The sequence below is a fragment of the Falco peregrinus genome, chromosome Z (genome assembly GCF_023634155.1).
Source record: "Falco peregrinus isolate bFalPer1 chromosome Z, bFalPer1.pri, whole genome shotgun sequence".
Classification (NCBI taxonomy): domain Eukaryota; kingdom Metazoa; phylum Chordata; class Aves; order Falconiformes; family Falconidae; genus Falco; species Falco peregrinus.
Window position 1 is genome coordinate 58,432,648 of NC_073739.1, and position 20,192 is coordinate 58,452,839.

The 20,192-nt window shown below is 39.5% G+C and overlaps 1 protein-coding gene across 2 annotated transcripts in view; it reads right to left on the reverse strand.

The window, feature by feature from the left end:
• The window catches only part of ANKRD31 (ankyrin repeat domain 31), a 75,471-nt gene that overhangs the window by 44,814 nt on the left and 10,465 nt on the right, over nucleotides 1–20,192 (reverse strand). For both annotated transcript variants that reach the window (XM_027796625.2, XM_055790316.1), the window contains exons 7-11: nucleotides 11,556–11,833; nucleotides 11,130–11,236; nucleotides 8,224–8,403; nucleotides 4,903–5,045; nucleotides 622–766 (exon numbers count right to left, since the gene is read on the reverse strand). In XM_027796625.2, the coding sequence (XP_027652426.2) occupies nucleotides 622–766; nucleotides 4,903–5,045; nucleotides 8,224–8,403; nucleotides 11,130–11,236; nucleotides 11,556–11,833 (853 nt within the window). The remainder of the gene's footprint in view (nucleotides 1–621; nucleotides 767–4,902; nucleotides 5,046–8,223; nucleotides 8,404–11,129; nucleotides 11,237–11,555; nucleotides 11,834–20,192) is intronic.

The following is a 20,192-nucleotide window of genomic DNA, read 5'->3' on the forward strand; positions in this document are numbered from 1 at the left end:
TTAAAAATCCCTCTACAAAGCAGCCTTTTTCTAAACTTCTTCTCAACTTGGTTCCTAGCAGTGTACAAGGTCAAACTCCCAGCCAAAATGTTCACCTACCCACTTACCAGCCCCTTGCAAACTAACTAGCTATTACATTAATGTTACCCTAGTCCCAGACCTAACACTAGCAGCTAAGGATAAGCAGTTAAGGCTTGGCAACCCCCAAGATCTACACCTAAACCTAGATCCTTCATTTTTTATCTTATGAATCCTTTATAATTCAGCCCCTGTGCCAGTTTAGAACCAAATTTTATCTGTAGCTCTAAGCCACAGCTCAACCATCAGCAAGTACAGTCATGCCCCACCTTACATTTAGTTAGGCAACAACTATGGTGCTTCACATCTTAATTTCAAATTCAAAGCTGGCTCCAGTCCAAGAAAAAGCTGGACATAATCACCACATCATTTATACTTTGCCAATGTACAGCAACTGTGCTGGGTAAGGAGTGTTCACTGGTACCCAGGCATCAGACAGTGAAGCCCATTGAATTTCTAGCAGTAATTAAGGAAATATAGTGCAAAAGATATTCTGAATCTCTCCATTTAGTGGTGATGATATGTCAGAATAATTCTCCCTACCTGATACTGAACCTCTTCTGGATTTTTCTACATAGCTTTTAAGCAGTCTCACCATAGACGGATCAGCAGCTTCTTCTAATGCACACCTTCCCATCTCATTTTTTAATAGGGGATCAGCTCCATACCAAAGTAATAACTCTGCCACCTAGAAAAAAATGTATGTTTTCAGGCAGTTTATTTTATGACAGTATTTTCCATAGTCCTTCCTTATACAGGCCTCTCTCTTGCGTACTTGACAACATAAGCAACTACAAACAAATGTAAGGCCTATGACAAATAATCCCTCTCTATTCTAGTGAATATATCCCAAGCATTCTCCTAGATGCATCATTGTCCTTTAATCTTATTATTTTAATTTTTATAAATTCATTCCAGTTATTAATCTGATTACATTAAGCCAAGGTCTCCCAAAATAAAGGACAGGATTCATCCTCCCATAGCTCTTCATTGGTGGATTTTAGGCAATTTTAGTGTATGAGTCAGCTTATCTGTTTAGGCTATCTACTTTAGGAGAAAATCAGTTGTGCTCTAGGTGTGTCTGTTGTGACTCCTGTGACTGTAAAGAGAAGGTCTGACAGCTGTTTCAGATGTACAAGATACATCTAGTCAAATGAAACACATTCAGATGGTCTTACCAACATTATGATTTATGTACAAATATAAAACTTGATTCTGTTGCTATTCAAGAAACTACCACTTCAGAAAAATGTTCCATCTACCTTTGCAGAATACTTTTTTAAGCTATGGGAAACTTACGGTCTGATGATTCCCTTTCTGTGGGTAATCCTACAATCTCATTTCAGAACTAGTTTGGTTTTATTTGTACCTCTGCCTTTTTCTTTTCAGCATCTGTTACCATTTCAGACTAACCTCAACTCATATCCTTCACCCATGCCTTTTAAGTCCCTCATTAGCTCTAACCAGATTGCTACTGAGAAAATTGCTAATGAAGTTTTCTCAATTCATACATTCTCCTAACAACAGAGCAAATCACAAAAGGTTCAATCCACAGAAAGAACCCTCCTGGGCTTCACAAGATGTCCCAGATCTATAGATTTTTTCAATGAGTAATGTTGAGAACTCTTCTTCCTTGACGAGATCTTTAGCTACACATCACACTTGTATGCTCTCTCCTTAACTGTACTATTAGAAAGTCTTTCATATACTTATCATTTTTCTGAAAGAAGAAATTAATTTTGCCACATTGCAGGTGCAGAAAGGGGTAAAGCAGTCAAAAAGTGTGTTTCCAACCTACAATAACTTCATGCAGAGAAGGTAGCTTTGAAAGCTCCAAATACCATGTTACCAAAAGCCGTATTACTGAATGACTACATGATTTTGTTGCTAGTCAGAAGCTGACAGACCACTGCTCCTGAGGAAACATAGCACCACCACACAGTACCATTCCCTGTGGCTACACCAGCTCACATAACTCTAACACAGCTCTGTACTGAATGATGTTGGTATGCCCCAAGTGACCTAGCTGAGATCAGTGTTCTTCCAACATCATTCAGGTTGCTGACCCCTGAATATTACTTGCAGAGATGCAGAGTCCTTCAAGCATAACCATGGACATGGTGTCTTAAATACCTTCACAGAACTCAGAAATATTTCACGAACCAGCAAGAGTCTGTGATCCACTGTCACGAAGGGGTGTTTTAGGTTAAGCTGCTTAAATTATCACCATCAAAGGTATGAGCAAAATAATTTTAATAGGAATTTGTGGGAGTGTGACTTCACAAGGTTTGGTGGCAAGGTTCACTCTATTACTTCTTACATAGATAAATCACACAAAGAAGAATCAAATTTAAAGCTGGAAGTATTTACACAGAGACTAAAAAAAGTAAAAGGGTAAGGGAGACCCTCCACTGAGTCACGAGATTCAGAGTAGACCCCTTGCTTTCTAAACTCTTAAGAGATCTCAGGTGTGGCTAGATCCACTCACAAGTTTATATCTAAAGGTTGTCTAAGGTTTGTTCACAGTTTAAGGCTTTTCATAGGATTTTAGCAGCACTTAATCATTGACTGATTTATCATTTACAAAGTGAAGTACATAGGATGTACTACAATCACAACAGTACCTTTATTAAAGATCTGAGACAGTAATCCTTACAGTTATCACGAGGTACCTAAAACAATCCACACACATATGCACACAGACACAAAGGAATAGATGTATAGAAATATAGGTACAAACACGTACACCTGTCAAAAGTTCCCCTCAAGTTCAGTGAAATACTCATACTGAATGCAATCCCAACAGGTGATACCAAAACTTGGAGTTTCCGAGCCCCCTTGCTTTCTAGCACTCCTCGCTGAAGCAGGAGGCTGGACCAGGATTCCAAGATAAAACTCAGCCACAGAGTCATTGTTAAGCAGGTATTCTTTATCTGTGGCACCAGGTGCATAGGGGATCGCTCTTCCTAGCATGTACACCTCAGCCCCGGTTCTCACTATTTTTATGCTACGGCTTAATACATATGCATAGTATTTCCCAGAAAACTAATACATATTTAAACTATTTCCTGAAATGTTTTACATATTTTTCTGCCCCCATGCATAGTAGTTAACTTCTGCTGACTTAAAACTACTTATCTTATTGTTCTGACACACACCATCCTGCCCTTTAGTTAAAGAAAATGTACATCTTTCTTTATAGTACTCGTTTATCATTGTCCAAAGTTATTTATGACATACCCTTAAGATTCTACATCCCCTTATCTAAACTTCCAGACCACAAATATGTAGCAACTAAGTATCTTACATACATCCTACAGACATTAGTAAACCCCTGCCAACTCACCAAAGTTGACCAATCTCTTGTTTGTTTAACCCTTACATATTACAGGTGAATGGCTGAGCCTCAAGAAGCGGTCAAATTAGCCCAAGCCCTGCGTTAGCTTTCAGCAATGGTCCCCTTAGTACAGCAAGCTTGGGAGTCAGCGAGCTCTGAGTGGCATCCCACTCACAGGGAGATGCTGTTCACAGCCCACTGCGGTCCAGCAGAGCTCAAAGGGTCTCACTTAGGACTGCTGTTTATGGGGTCAGAGATGATTGGCTTTAGTCAACAGTAAATTTCCATCTTGACCACAATCTGAGTTGATAATTATTGGATTTTTTCAGAATTCTTCAAAAATCCACTCAGATTCAGATAGTGTTCCTGGTCTTTTTAGAGGATGTTATGGTTCAGATAAGGAATCCTTCCAAGGCTGTCAGGTGGTGCTGTGGTTGAGATAAGGAATGTTTCTGGTACAGCCAGTGCAGTCTCCCACCTCAGCCATGCAAGAGTTGTTAGTGTGGTCAAGGGAAGCTTAACTGTCCAACTCATTACACAGAGGCCAAGGCCTACGGGGGATTCCTGAGGGAAGGGGGCAAGATGCATTACCACATCCACAAGCTGAAAATCAAGCTCAAGTCTCTCACGTCTCAGAGAAAATCATTAACCAAAAGTCCTCCTTTTCTCTTTGCTCCAGGGAGACTTGGGGAGAAACAGATTAAGTCTTTTCTCAGTTGTAAAACAGAAAGAGAGCAAATGTTTAGGGAAAAAACTTACTACGCTGCACAAAAAATGTAAAAAATCTTGAAAATAAATACATATTAGGCAGCATATGTGCACTTCTAGAGAAAGGAACAGCAAGCAGGTAAAAGGGACATGCAGAACTCCTACATAAATCTGGGCCACCCTAGGACCATCCACAAAGGAGGCAACCACTGCCAGACTGAAAGAGGATCCACAATTCAGACACAGGCTTATGAAATCACAGAATTTTGCAAAAAAAGCTTAAGTAATTAATTCATATTGACTATTCAGCTGACTTTCTGTTTAAGATCATACAAAAGATAAAGCCCTGTCTTCTTAACTCTCCATGTTATGTGTTAATACACAAAAAATGTCTGTGCATGGTTATGGCTGCACACATAAATGCAAGTTTACTAAATAATGAGAAAAAGTCATGAGAACTCCAGAAGACTGCTCAGGTCATATATTATTCAGCAAGATGATTATAAAATAAGTGAAACAAGTAGTATTACACAGTAGCAACCTATTCCTCAGTACTTCAGCCATTGTCCTAAACAACAGGAAAAACAACTTCTGCTTTTGGACAAATCTTGTAAAGCATAGAATAGTTTGTAAAGGAATTGGGCAGAAAGGACTTGCAAGCTCCTGAATTTACCCATAATCTGAAAAGATCAGCCACATGTAAAAAGATTATGTGACCTTCTGGATCCAAAAATCATTTCTATTCCTAAAACATAATCTGTGTTCCATTTGAATTATACCTTATAATGGCCTTCTTTAACTGCATCTTGCAACGGTGTTATTTGTCTACTTCCTTTAGCATTAACATCAGCTCCTGCTTTCAAAAGCTCATTTGCTATCCCATAAAAGCCTTCCACACTTGCTCTATGTAGTGCAGTCCAGCCTATGAAAAATAAAAACCTGTATTTCACATTTTGGTGAAGCAATTTATAAAAATTTATGTCAGTTTTAGGTTGTCTATTTGATAAATATTTCAGACAGTATACTGAAATGTAAAAACTGATGCATTTTACAGTAAATTGTATGAGGAAATGTTTATGAAAAAGTCATAAACAAAAGGGTTGGGACATCTCATTCTTTTGTCAAAGTTTGCACTTACTGAAGAACCAGGTGCAGCTGTAACAATACCAGTTTTAGATTTGATAGTTCTGTTATGAAAGAAGAGAATAAAAAGTATTCCAGTCACATCTTAGAGATTCATCCCTAACTAAAACATCCATGCTATTTTAAGAACAAGATAATTTTTCACAGCACTCCTATTTATACAGCCCTGCTAAAGAGAGTAAGTAAGAAAGAAGAAACAAAACAAATATGTGGAGTCTTTATCGCCAAATAAAAAAGTTTTTTAACACTATCCGAGAACGGTTTGAGTGTTCAAAGAAAGCAACGAAAAATCCTTACTGGAATTCCATATCCATTCCCAGCTGTATGGAATAAACCAAGATACGAGCTTCACAACCCACAGAATAATTCTACTCCATGAAGGAGACGTTTAAAGAAAAATAAAGTATGGAATTTAGGTCATGGAACCGGGTTTGCAATAGGCGTGCATCATTCCTTAAACATTCATTATGAGACAGGCTTTTGTAGAGGAGAAAAGTAAGGGAAAAAGAGGCCCCTCCACTCCTATCCTTCAGCTCTCAAACCAGCATGCCCTCCAGAAGACCGTTTTGATGGATAGCTTTATTCTTCAACCATCTCCCATTATCAGAAGGTTGCCTGGGCCTCATTCACATTCTAAATATGTGAATAACTATGTGAAATAGGCTTATTAAGATTATTCTGCTCCCATTAAGCAAAATTATCTTAATTTCATTGGGAATATCAACTCTTGAAGCCCTCTTATACACCACCCAACCCAGAATATTGTATATTTGTATAGAATCCGGTTTATTATCGGCACAGGATGTTGCATCAGGTTGCCAAAAATTTTGTGCTATTTAGGCTTTACTTCCAAATGCTTGAAATTCAACCTAGTTCTAACTATATTTCCCAATGTTGAAAGTACTTCAAGATTGTTTTTAACAGCATCATCTGCAAAATATTTACTCGCATTTTATAGATCCTATTTCATTAAGAAACTCACTAGTAACTCCATATTCTGGAGCAAAAGCTTGAAATCTGTTAAGGGGAGGATAAATATGGTTAATTTAGGGGGAAGTATCTATTTCTTCTCCATCTGTAAAAAGCATCTTCTATCTGATATACTAATAAGCCCCTGAAAAAATGAACCTGTAACATGTTCAGTTGATAATCATTAGAATTTAGCAACATGATTCTCCAAGGATACTGTGCAATGCTCCCAACCAAGGAGAAACACACGTTCCATTGCACCTGTTTTTCAGCTCCCTCAAGGCACTGTAAATCAAGACTCAAACTGAAAGCACAGACAGTACCTCTACCATGCTGTCCATATCCTTTGTACTGATGTCCAGGTAGTAAAAAGGAGAACACAACCCACAAAAGAACCCAAGAACTCAAGTAAGGCACTGAAGCACGGTACTGTAGCACAGCAATAAGGAAAAATACTAGGCTAAGATATGGATAATCACTGGTGGAGAGTTTTAAAGGAAGAGAAAAGGCACTGAGGCAGAATACAATAATCAGAACAATGATTCCCAAAGAGAGTAAGATTAAAGTGCATTTCAAAATGGCACAGGTCTAGCAACTCTACCTCTTTCTGATTACAATTTCCTCACTAAAAATGAATGAAGTAGGGGTAGGTCTGCCTCTCATCTCTTCAAGGAGTTCAACTAAAACACATTTTGTACAGTTGTGCTCCTTTTGCACCAAAAATAGCAGCCAGAGTCTGGAGGATGAAGAAACAGCGACCTGGCAAAATATGCCAAGGCAGAAAAAGGAAGCAACTGTGAGGCCAAAAACTGGAACCAGTGCACTTTTGTACACTCGCCCAGAGAGGCCGCAGTTGAACACACACTATCAACATCTCCCTGTGGTAAGCAGGTGGCTTTGAAACCCACCAACAAAATATTTTCTCATCTACCTCTAGCACAAGTTAACACACATTGCGAGTCATGGTGTTAGCTCAAATGCCAGAGTCCTATTCCCTAAAAGTCTGAAATTTGCTGCCAACCCAATCTATCTCTCAGTATCTTCCAGAAGACAAGAGAATTTCTACCTTAATTTTGGTCTGTTAGGTGCCTGCATTATGCAATAGCCCTTAACTGCAGAACCCCTTTCCCTCCCCCCCCCCCCCCCCCAGAAGAGTTGTGAAATCCTAGCCACTACATGGGATGGAAACACTTTCAAGAATGAATCAAAGCTTTCTACCATATGAGCCAGCTGTCTGCAAAACCATTTTCTCTACTGTTGTGGAAGTTTATCAGAGCCTAATGGGAACTGCAAAATAAGGAACAACAGTCTTATGTTTGAAACAACCAATTGATACTCTAGGGTGTGGCAACGTCTTTGACAGTGTTACACATGAAGCTGGATAAAGTTAATTGCTGCAATGAAAATGTTCATAGCTAGCCACTAATTGGTTGGGGGAGGGTGGGGGGGCAAGATGAGGTAAAAATGCAACATACCAAGTACTCACCACTTCATAAAATCAAAGCAGTGCTAAATTACGAAGCTACTTCTTTTAAAATGCCAGGGGCAAAATCAGAGTCCCTGAAAAATTAAACTAGAAATTCTAAATCTTGGCATCTCAAGCTGGCTGTTGAAATGCACCAAAAAAGCCCAACCAAAAAAGCAACAACCAAACTTTAAAAAGCATTATATTGATCATTTAACTAAAAACTGTTTTGTGATATGCATACACCAGATTATTGAATTAAGGCTAAGTAAACTTAACTGCATGACTGTCATTTTTCAAGTGCTTTTTCTGCAAAATTTTATTTTTTAGTATTTTTACACATAGGTCTACGTATTTTCTCATGAGCAACTACCAAGTTAAACCAATAAAAAATTTAATTATCTACTGACTAGTCAGAAACCTCCAGTCTCATCCAAACTGCACAAACTCATAATATATATTTTTACTAGTTATAGGTAGATTCTTGTTTTGAAAATAATATTTTAATACCATTGCAACTTACCAGCATAATCCTGAACATTTACATTTCCACCAGCTTTTATTATGTTACGTACAAGGTTTACATCTTCATGAGCAACAGCTCTATACAGTAAGCCTTCACCATAAATATTGCTCCTATTGATTCTTGAAAGTGAAATGGGGCAAGCCAGATTTGCAGAAGTCCTACCAAAGGCTTCTTGTCCTGAAAAATAATGTAAAAGATCTTGTGAATGGAAAAACATCTTTCCTTTCTTTTTTTGGCTTCAGTTTGCATTACTGTTGGTAAATAAGCTTTCTAGAGAAAAAATGCTCATTCAATCTAGTAGAAATAAATACCTTAAAAAATGCATTACCAATTAAATAATAATGCCATGCAATAAGAGATACCATAGAGAATTGCATAACAAAACTTCAACTGAAATTCAACACACATGAATATGATTTTGTAAAAGTGGTTAAGTTTAGTCTTCTTCCTTTTTAATGACATTTTTGCAAAGTGCATTGTTTCCCATTGGGTGATAAAACTGCTATTCTAGGTTACAATTCATTCATTACAAGATGACCACTTCAATAGCTAGTCAATTATTCAATAATTTCTCTTTTCTTAAAAGTCAAATTTATTAGCAGTTCTTTTGTACTCAGTTATGTTTTAAAACCTCTGCTTCATGAGCAAGAAGTATTTACACTAGGATAGGCATTGACATTAGCTCCGTCAGGACACTTTTCCCCATTACTTCACAACTAACTCAGCCATTTCTGCAATGAGCAGGAGGTGCACAGCTGGCCTGGGAATATGAGGCCTAAATGTAAAAGACGTAATGTAAAATACGTAAAAGATACTAATTTTAATTTTTAATTTATTATTTTACAAAACAAATGCTATATCCCATTATGCACTCGTTACAGTTTTCAGCTTGGGAGATATTATCTCCAATACATAGATAAACTGTTATGTACTTCACCAGCAATGCCATTCCAGCATCTCTCCATAGTGCGGAGAATAGCATCCTGGTTACTGCCTCTTCTGAAGAACAGGAGGGAAGAAAGAAGGGAGGAAGGAAAGGACAGGAGGACTGCCCAGCAGAAAGCACAATGCATGGCCTAGGCCATTAATTGATCTACTAATGAAAAACCTTGGAACAGCAGGCTATATACACTGCTCCTCTCCACAGCCTCTAGCAGATGTGGCTCACTGGCCCTGAAACTCCACCTGGGCGTCAGAAACAGGCATTTTAAGTATGATCTTAAAACTCATAGCTCTCCCAGAGATGTAACTCACAAAGCCTGATGTCTCTGCTGTTTTGTACCTGGGGATATACTGTGAGCACAGACTAATTCCCAACTTTCTTGACTCTGTGTAGATTTTTATAATCTAACAGATACAGGCTTACCCATGACCTTCCCTCTCTGCTGTTTTGTACCTGGGGATATACTGTGAGCACAGACTAATTCCCAACTTTCTTGACTCTGTGTAGATTTTTATAATCTAACAGATACAGGCTTACCCATGACCTTCCCTCAGCTGAACACATGGACAGTCCCTCTCTACTGGTCTGGCTTTGCAAGACGTTAATCATTTAAGATATTGCAGTCCCTAGCCATGCAGTTCAAGAGGGATTAAACTGCACAGACACACAGAGGACAAGGTGCAGTTTTATGTCACATTCAACGCAATCTAACTTGTTACTTCCAGAGGACCCATTTCCCATCATTCGTACCTTGTCTTCCTAGCACCTTCCTTTTGCCTGACCTTGTACAATACACGTGATGCTTGCTGATCCAAATGGAAACTTTTCATGGGGCTGTTTTTTCACTGAATTACCAAACCAAGGTGACTCACAGACTGTTGCTAGGTCTGATGCAAAAGGGTGGTAAACTTGCTAGACCAGATTAACATGAAGCTACCTCTACAGACAGTGCAACTCTTTCTGCAGAAATCACACTAAAAAACCAACAGCTTGGTTTTTGAGTGGAAACTAGTAGGTCAATTTGAAATAGGTGAGCAGTTGGTCATACAACTTTAAATCTCATAAAAACAAGCTTTCACTGAGAACAATATAAAGGCTGCAAAAGAGAATGTTTGTTAATTGGAGGTAAAATTACTCATATTTTATAAGATCTATAATGTAGCTGTTACAGTGCAAATACTTCCAAACATTGTAAGGTGCTTAAATGATTGATTGTAGGTGCACAAATAAATCCAGACTGAGTGGGCTTAAACAAACAAAGAAAAAAACTTTTAAGACCCCAATCTTAAAGATGCTGGAGTTGGGCACTTAGGTGAGGAAATTCTGTATTCTCCTACACACTTTGTCTGCAAGGCAAAGAATTTCTTGGCATGCATCTTCAAAGGATGAAAAATAGCAATCTTTCCCTCTGAAAAAGCACATTGCAAGGAAGAATAGTTCAAAACAGTGCTTTGTGACTGTGGTATTAAAGGCACTGTAACACTATATTTAAAACAGACAGGGTAACAACAGCAGGCATGCAAAATAGAATGAACTATTTCGTATAGGTCAACGCTGCTCTCAGAATGATGTTGCACACAATACTAGATTATAGAAGGATATACACATGTGTATCAGCATCTACATTTTCACTCTGCATGAAAATATTTTTCTTCTGCTTTTCAGATTACACCATAATTTTTTCATATACAACATTGTGATAAAAACTGCATCCTGAAAAAATTCTCGTGAGTCTTAAGGAGTTTATGCAAACAAGTCAACTGTTAGGTTGCTAATATGTAGAATTAAGCAAGTGAGGGAATTTATCAGTACTTTTAATTTGTTAAAGGAATGTTTATACTATCTTCTTAAAATAAATCTATGCCACAATATATTGGAAAGTCTGTGAATTATATTAGATTCAGTATAAGTGTTCAAATACAAAAATAGTCTGTAAGATAAACATCACAAAATATCTTACTCTGTTTGTTTTCAATTCTCTTGCTCCTTCTCTGCATAGCTTTTCTGTCCTCATTCAGAATTGTTTCTACATCTTGCTTGTGTTTGGAAGTAGATTTCTGAATTTTACTGACAAAAGATTTGTTTACAATCAAAAAAACCACTCTGTTCTGTATATAAATTGAAGTTTATAATAGAGCTAAGAACGTGGGTATATTTTAAAAGGAAATCTGTAATGGCATGCCAGTATACAGGCACACTTAGGTAGTACTAGGTAAAGACTGTATCAGGAGGGGAACTAACTTCCAGATCTTTAAATAAAAGGTAAAACTTTATCTTTCAATCATTTAAAGTCATTCATATGAGGAATGAGTACTCTGTATGCATTGTATTTGTTACATTAATTTAAAAACAGAATTTAAGAACATTACGTGAGACTTTGTCATACCCAAAATCCTTAGCTGTGTTTCTTGCTGTACCACCACTGTGAGGCACCTTCTGCTGAGTCTCTTCTGGTATTTGGCAATGACTGGAAACATAATCTCTGCACTTTCTCAAGGAGGTCTCTCTTAACTTCATCTCTTTCATTGATGTTGTTTGGTCTATTTCTGCAGATGCTGCAGCCTCCACTGAATATGAACTCCCCTCACCAGTTTGCTTTTCACTAGAGGTGGCATCCCAGTAATCTGAAATTACTTTTTTCTCTCCCTGCTGATCACCCACAGGCTGTGACAAAAAATAAATTTTACATGCAACTGGTAAGTATGCAGTTAAAACAAGGGCTGTATATATAAGAGCTCCAAGAACATTATCTTGTAAATTATATGTGTTCTCACAGGCAATGGAGGTGTTGCTTAAGTGAATAACTGGAATTCTACAGACAAAAGACACATAAGCTGCCATAGGAAAGGCAGTCCTAAAGTAGTATGCCACACCATGGAAACCTAGTAGAATCAGCCAGCGAAGTTAGGATACTCAGAATCACAACTTAAATAATTAATCTAGCCTGGCTGATAGTGAATGAAAGTTGATAATACCTGAAAGTTGTTTGGTTGGACATATGCAATGACTTAACAGATTCATTTCAGTTTCCTATGGACATGAGCTCCTGTCCTAAAAAATAAAGTGGTATTTAAAATGCCTTAATCTAGCCACCTTATCTTACTCTCACACAAGCCTAGAAATGTGCACAAGATCAAGAATCGTGTTTCACCTGAGGTTCAGTAACTCCTAGCTGAGAAGCTGTTTCTAAAGACATACCCACCCTGAGCTACAGCCACCACAGGTGAGATTCACTTCACACACATTCAGCCCTCTAAAAGCCAGGCACCTAGATGACACTAGGCATCCTCATTACCCTTACCACTGGTGAAGAGGAAGAGTTATTTACAGAGATGATGGTACTCACCTCATCCTAACTGGTGCAAAGGGGAACCTAAATGGTGTATACCAAAGGCTTATCCCTAACAGTAAGGGAGAGAAATCCCACACTAAAGGTACATCGTCACATGGTAGTTAATTTGAATTACTTGAGTCTATTCACTGTTCTAGTCAAGTGAGTGTGATGTGCTGCTGGGTATCACTCAAGCTGTTGAAACGTGGGTATTCATTAGCTTATTGCACACTCGAGTAATGCTGAAAGCTCTTAGGATACACTCTCAGCACACATACATACAAATTCTTTCACAGTGACGTGGGAGAACTTGTTAGTCCTTTCTTGGGACACAGATGGACGTGGAGGATTCACTGATTAATTTCTTAATTAATATTCAGCAGAGAGGATACTGAAGAGACAAACTGCATTCTAGGTCAAGAGATGTGCATGTTAACACGGCAGTTGGGGAAATACAAATATTCCAGTTTACAAAACTACCAATGCAGTACTTCCCATGGCATCACATCTGCTATAAGAAGGTTAGAGAAGAAGAAGAGAACATTTGAAAGAGGAACAAAAAAGCCACTTGCTTTGTAAGGGACCTTGTATTAAAATAAATGGGCTATCCAGCACCCTGACTGCATCTATAGGACACCTTTTTCTCCTCTTTTGGGTACTTCTTTCATCACAACAAGGATCCTCTGAAGAAAAGGATGAGAAAAGACCGAGGACAATATACTGCTAGAACAAAACTGTTACTAAAAAATTAACTGGGATTTTTTCCTCATTAAATTGCCTCCCTACTTTCTGCTTTCAAGAACAGCAGATGGAGGGATAAAAAAGCTAAAATCAATTATTAATCGACAGGAGGTTATAGATCCCCATTCCCACTAGACCGTGCTTCACAATCTTAATTGCAATATTGAGTAAATCTATACATTAAGCTTCACACAGCTGTGCTACAAATTTCAGAAATCAACACTTCACTGGAAGAGCTTTGTAAGTTGCTATGGTTCTGAGACAATTAGCCAAGACACCTTTCAGCACCTTGAAATTAGCTACCTGTTACCCTTGTGGCACTTCTTATTATATACTGTTATATTCAGTTAATGCTACCATCAAAAGACAGAATTAACTCATAGTCTTTGAATACTTTATGCCATTATGGGGAAGCAGAGTGGTTGTAAAATCACCTTAAATAGCTAGTTGTATGTGGCTGATCATTGATTTGCAGCTCCAGATTATTCAAAGACAACACAGAGCAGAGGAAGAGAATCCAGGTTTACATGGGATGTCTACTACACTCCATAGCATAAATGTAACATCTCATATGTATCCATTTCTTTCTCTTACTATAACCTAAACAGGAAGAGGTTATAGTGTTGCTTTCCCTTCATGTTCCTCTCTAGATTTTTGCATTAATGTTGTTGAATCCAAATGAGCTACTCCAGATCATTTTAACAGCACAGGACATAACATTGTGGAGAGAACAGCAGAAGGTAAGAGAAGAAACAGAAAGGATCACATGTTATATCCATACATCCATTTACATTGTACTTGTGTAAAAAATCCCCATAAGTAATCTTCATAGTTTACAGGAAAGGCATAGCTATAATTTCTTTTGTAACACTTGCAAAGCATTTGTATGCTACGGTGGTGAGAACTATGACTGCAGAAAACAGGATAGTATAGTCTGGAGAAAAACCAGAACCAGATGGGGTAGAAACCTGAAGCTGGAATTGGCTTCATACGCCAGTGTGCATATACTGGCTGTAACAGAATAGTGTTTTGGAACTTCCCTTGGAGAGCATGCAAGACATAGAAGACTTACAGGGGGACCAGTAGTTTGAAACTCCGATGCTGATTCTAGATTTCCATGTCAGTCACTGAATTAACTTTACTAGGATTTGCTATCCTAGCAAGTTCAGCCATTTTCGTAATATGGGATGTATCAAACAAAAAAAAAACCTACTGGAATTTTAGAATGAAAAAGATTGAAACTTATTACACTAATGTAATTCCTGATGCCAGTGCATTCTTTACTCCAAATAATTTGGCTATTCTATAAAATATTTTATGATAAACATAAATTTTAAAATATTGATTAAACTGTGTATATACTTGCTCATTTGTTGTACTCTGCAAGTTAGATCCTGTTAAGGTTTTTGTTTCTTCCACCTGAATTGTAACAAGTTGAGGTTCAATCACATTTGTTATTTGTGTACAGTCATCATCTAACTGGGGAATATCGGGTTCTGAATTTAACCGCTCTCCTTTGGTGTTAAGCTGTCTCTCATTTGGCACTGCGGGAGTGACAAGTTGTACTACAGATCCTGACAAGGCATTCAGAGCTGCTGTACTGGCGGGCATCACTGCTCTCATCTGCTGATGGATCAACGGGAAAGGCATGACCCTGACACTCTAACTTGTCAGACAATGGATTGGTCACTTCAAGACTTTCAGAATCACCAGTTTCAAATTCACCAGTCTCTACGCTCTGTTCAGTGAATGTTTCCATGAAAATCTTCCCTGGGAATGTCAGTGAAAGATCTGTATCATTATTAGGGAAATGTTCATCTGCTCTGTTATCTGTGTCAGTAAGTGTCACATGGGTTCTCTGGCAATCTTCTAAAACATGTGGAAATATGTCTTGTGGTGTCTGTTCCTTTGGAACCGTTATTATATCCTCCAGTCATCCAGATAATGGAGAGAGAACTCATTACTTAATTTTATTTTTTGTAATTACTTAATTTCTGTGACATTAAAAAAAAATCACAAAAAGGGAAACTTTTTCTAAAAATGTGATTAACATTCACTTTAGAAGTCATCCATATACACATATATTCTATTTGCAGCTTTTGCATAAAACACAAAGCTCAAAGTCTTCCCTAAGAACTCATAAAATTTCTTCACAAGAGTTAGACTGAGTCCTCAGTTTCAAAAGTAGAGCACTTCAGCTGTTGACCCCCCCTTAGCAGGGAAAATCCAGAGTAGGAGAAACAATCTGTTATAAAGCAAAAGACATTATGCCATTGCCAATGACCTGAGGGCGTTAGAGGACTTTAAAAGGAAGGCATTAAAAATTTCTGTCACCCTGAAATAACAAAAGTGAACATACTCACAGTAATATAAAAAACATAGGTAGTAAAGCACAATATATGAGCTTTGATCATGTGTTTATGTGGATCCCACACAGGTATGGAGCATATGTGCCTCACAAGCTTCAGTTCAAAACCTTAGAAGTATGTTTGGAGGCTGCCCATTTGAGTTTCCACACTGAGTACAGAACCATAAAAACATAACTGTTCTTGGAAAAGTAATACTGTTACTGTTTTTCTAATCACTTTGAGTTGCTTTCAACAGATGCACTCACTTTTACACCAATAAATAACTTCTCCATTTTTTCCTATCCCTGTTTCAAATGCTTCTGTAGGAGAAAATCAGATGCCTCAGCAGACCTGTAAATGTTTTTATCTATACAACATTTGTATATAGCCGTGCTGTTGCTTAGTAATACTGGATCTTAGGAAAATCTGCACTACATTTTTAGACTCTTGCTGCCACCGAGTGGCAATAGTAGGCAGTGCAAGAATCCTTTAAACACTGGTAACATAATTTTGATAAAGCTCATGAACAATAAAACAGAAAAGGAAGAAATCTAACAGTATTGACTCATATTCAGTTTGTAAGTCATTATAAAACCCTGATTCTTTGTTGAAAAAATATTCCCTGATCTGCTGTTTGCTATCTTGTACCTGTGTGGCAAAGTTTCCTTTTTGAGCTAATTGTTCCTTCTTAATTACTGACTGCTTCTTAGTTTGTTGTATTGAATGACAGTTTCTTTTTAGACCACTTCTCTAACTTCTGCAGACTTTTAACAACTGGGAAAAAAGCCCACTGACGTAACTTTCTGTGCCTGAAGAAACAAGAGGTATAAAGTGGTATAAACACTGTCTATGCATATGACAAATTTCCTAAGAAAAAGGCTTGGTGCATTTGTTGAAGGGCAGGTGAAACTCACATTTTTATTAATGGAGAAGAATCAGGCAGGCATAAATGACTAATTTTGCAAGATTCTAAAAATCCAGATGCCAACTGAAATCCAAAACTTAAATGTGACTAGTCTTGTCAAAATTCCTATCCAACTACAGATGCCTGAATTTCTTCATCATGCATTTCTGTTGGCAAAATCCTGCGGGACTTGCTTGTCGACAAGTAGTTAAAATCTGTAGAATATAGTAAAAGTCGAAACCTTCCCTCCCTAAAATCCATCCTCAGCTGCCAGTTATCCACAAAAATACTTAAAGCCCCAGGGCATACAGAGAGGCTGCTGAAGGAGAAATGCTGAGTCATCTGGGAACTGAATCAGAACAAGGAATTCTCTCTCCTATGGACCCCAGTCTGCACACACATAAGTTTTACTCAAAGGAGGAACAGGATTCCCCCTCAAGTCAGTAGCTCAGCAGTAAAATTTCAACATAGTTGTAAACGCAAGTTTAAGTCCATCCTATGCCAAAAGAGCAATCAATTTTAAGAAGGGGTTCCTATGCAAGAATGCCAAAGAGAAAAAGTCATCTCTTTGGCATGAGGCTGTTAATTCTTCTCAGGGTTTGAACACCAGCCATCTCATGGCATCTGCGAAACTCTTCCACTAAGCATGAGCTGCTTCAAAAGCCTTGATTTAAATGCCACTATCCTCATGTCTCAATTATTCCCAGTGCAAATCCAAATCAAAGTGCTCCTTAATCCAGGCACAAATCCTGCTGACCACCTAGCATCAGCCCAGAATCTCATCTCCCCATTTTACCCAGTGAGCACATGCTGGGTAACTACTGATCATGGCCACAGCCAACTCTGGCCTCAGCCGAGTCAGAATCTTACACCAGAGAAAGCAGGTGGACAAGGAAGTCATGCAGAGGTCTCATCTAGAAAAACAAATTACTTCACCATGGATATAAAAACTCTGAGTTAATAAACTCACTGCACCCAAGGCCAGTGAGCGAGCCAGGCTTAGCCTAAGCCTTAGATGTCTACCTCTCCTCCTGCACACAAGCAAGCTTAGATCTGGCCTGTCAGCTCCAGCAGATGTCAGTGCATTCACATCATCTTGGTGAATTTTGACACGCAAGGATTTTTTTTTCCCCGCATCTTTGAGAAATTGGTGACTATTCGGTGTCACAGACTGTGGCTTACAAATGTTACAAGATAAAATAATACTGAAATGTAAATAATAAAGCTGGAGTGGAAATGTTAAGTGGACTCCCGTACCTGCTAGCTCTTAGTCAAACAACAGCAGAGTTCAACCTTTCGATACATACATGTAAGAGAATCACTAAAAAGGAGTTAAGGCTTGGAACAACATTACCAGCTTTTTTGCGAACACTAAGAAGAACACTACTGCAATATACTGGGACATGAGAGGTACACAGAGAATCACAGAACAGTTGAAGCTGGAAGGGACCTGTTGAGATCATCTAGTCCAACCTTGCTGCTCAAGCAGTACAACTGCAGCAGATTGCCCAGGACCATGTCCAGTCAGATTCTGAGTATCTACACAGATGGAAAATGCACTGCCTCTCTGGGCAACCTGTTCTACTGTCTGACCGCCCTCACAGTTAAAAAGTACTGTTTTGTGTTCAGATGGGACTTCTTTCTTTTTCCTTTGTGTCTACTGCCTCTTTTACTATCAGTGGGCACTACTGAGAAGTATGGTTCCCTCATGTTCATTCCTTCCTGTCAGGTGTTCATAGATGTCAGTAAGATCTCCCCAAAGTCTTCTCTTTTGATTGAACAGCCCTAGCTCTCTTGGCCTGTCCTCTTATACAAAAGATCATAGAATTACAGAATAGTTTGGGTTGGAAGGGACCTTTAAAGGTCATCTAGTCCACCCGCACCGTGCCATCAGCAGGGACATCTTCACCTAGATGAAGCTGCTCAGAACCCAGTCCAACCCGACCTTGAATGTTTCCAGGGATGGGGCATCTACCACCTCCTCGGGCAACCTGTGCCAGTGTTTCAACACCCTCATTACAAAAATGTCTTCCTTACAACTGGTCTGAACCCACCCTCTTTTAGTTTAACACCGTCACCCCTTGTCCTATCACAACAGGCCCTGCTAAAAAGTCTCCCTTAAGTATCAAAAGGCCACTACAAGGTCTCCCCAGAGCCTTCTCTTTGCCAGGCTGCACAACCCCAGCTCTCTCAGCCTTTCCTCACAGCAGAGGTGTTCCACCCCTCCCATCATTTTGGGGGCCCTTCTCTGGACCCCCTCCAACAGGTCCATGTCTTTCCTGCACCGAGGGCTCCACAGCTGGATGCAGTACTCCAAGGTGGGGTCGGTCTCACCAGAGCAGAGTAGAGCAGCAGAATCTCCTCCCTCGACCTGCTGGCCTCGTTTCTTTTGATGCGGACCAGGATTTGGCTGGCTTTCTGGGCTGTGAGCACACATTACTGGCTCATGGCCAGCTTTTCATGCACTGGTACACCCCCAAGTCCTTCTGCACAGCACTGCTCTCAATCCCTTCACCCCCCAGCCTGTACTGATACCGGGGATTGCCCCAGCCCAGGGGCAGGACCTTGCCCTTGGCCCTGCTGAACCCCCTGAGGTTCACATGGGCTCACTTCTTGAGCTTGTCCAGGTCTTCTGGATGGCATCCCAGCCCCCAGGCACGTCAACTGCACCACTCAGCTTGCTGTTACCTGCGAACCTGTTGAGGGTACACTAGATCCTACTGTCTATGTCATTGCTGAAGATATGAAACAGTACTGGTGACAATAGTGACCCCTGAGCAACACCACTTGTCACTGATCTCCACCTGGACATCGAGCCATTGACCCCTACCCTCTGGATGCATACATCCAACCAATTCCTCATCCGCCAAACCATCCATCCATCAAATCCTCTCTTTAATCTAGAGAAGGGTGTTGTAGGGGACCACATCAAAGGCCTTAGAGAACTAGATGCATCAGCCCTGTAATCATCTTTATGGCCTGTGCTGGACTCGCTGCAATGTGTCTGTATCTTTCCTGTACTGAGGATGCAGAACTGGATGCAGTATTCCAGAGGCTGCCTTACAAGTTCTGAGTAGAGGACCAGCCCCCTCGACTTGCTAGCAATGTTTTTCCTAGTGCAGCCCACTATATTGTTTGCCCTCTTGGCCACACGGGTGCATCACTGGCTCGAGGCCAGCTTACTGTCCACCACGATCCCTAGGACCTTCTCTGCAGAGATACCTTCCAGCCAGTTGGTCCCCAGTGGGTACTGATGTTTGAGGTTATTCCTCCCCACATGCAGTACTTCACATTTCCCCTTACTCAACTTCATGAGACTCCTCTCTGCCCAGTTCTCCAATCTGTCTGGGTCTCTCTGAATGGCAACACAACTGTCTGGTGTATCAGTCACTCCAGCACTGCCTCTGAACTTGCTAAGGGTACATGCTGTTCCATTTTCCAGGTCACAAATGGAGGTGTTTAACAGTACTGGCCCCACTGTTGACATACAAACCACAACAGAAATCAGAGCTGCTATATCATCAAGATCAAGAAAACTCAGCAAGGGTCACTTTATGGTGTCAGGATTTAACAAATTTGTCTTGTATTTTCAGGAATAGATAAAATAACATGTCCAGTGACTTGACTGGTTGTCAAGGTGTCTGTCCTAGCTGTGAATAGCCTGTGATGACCACTGTTTCCTCTCACAAAAGGTTTTCC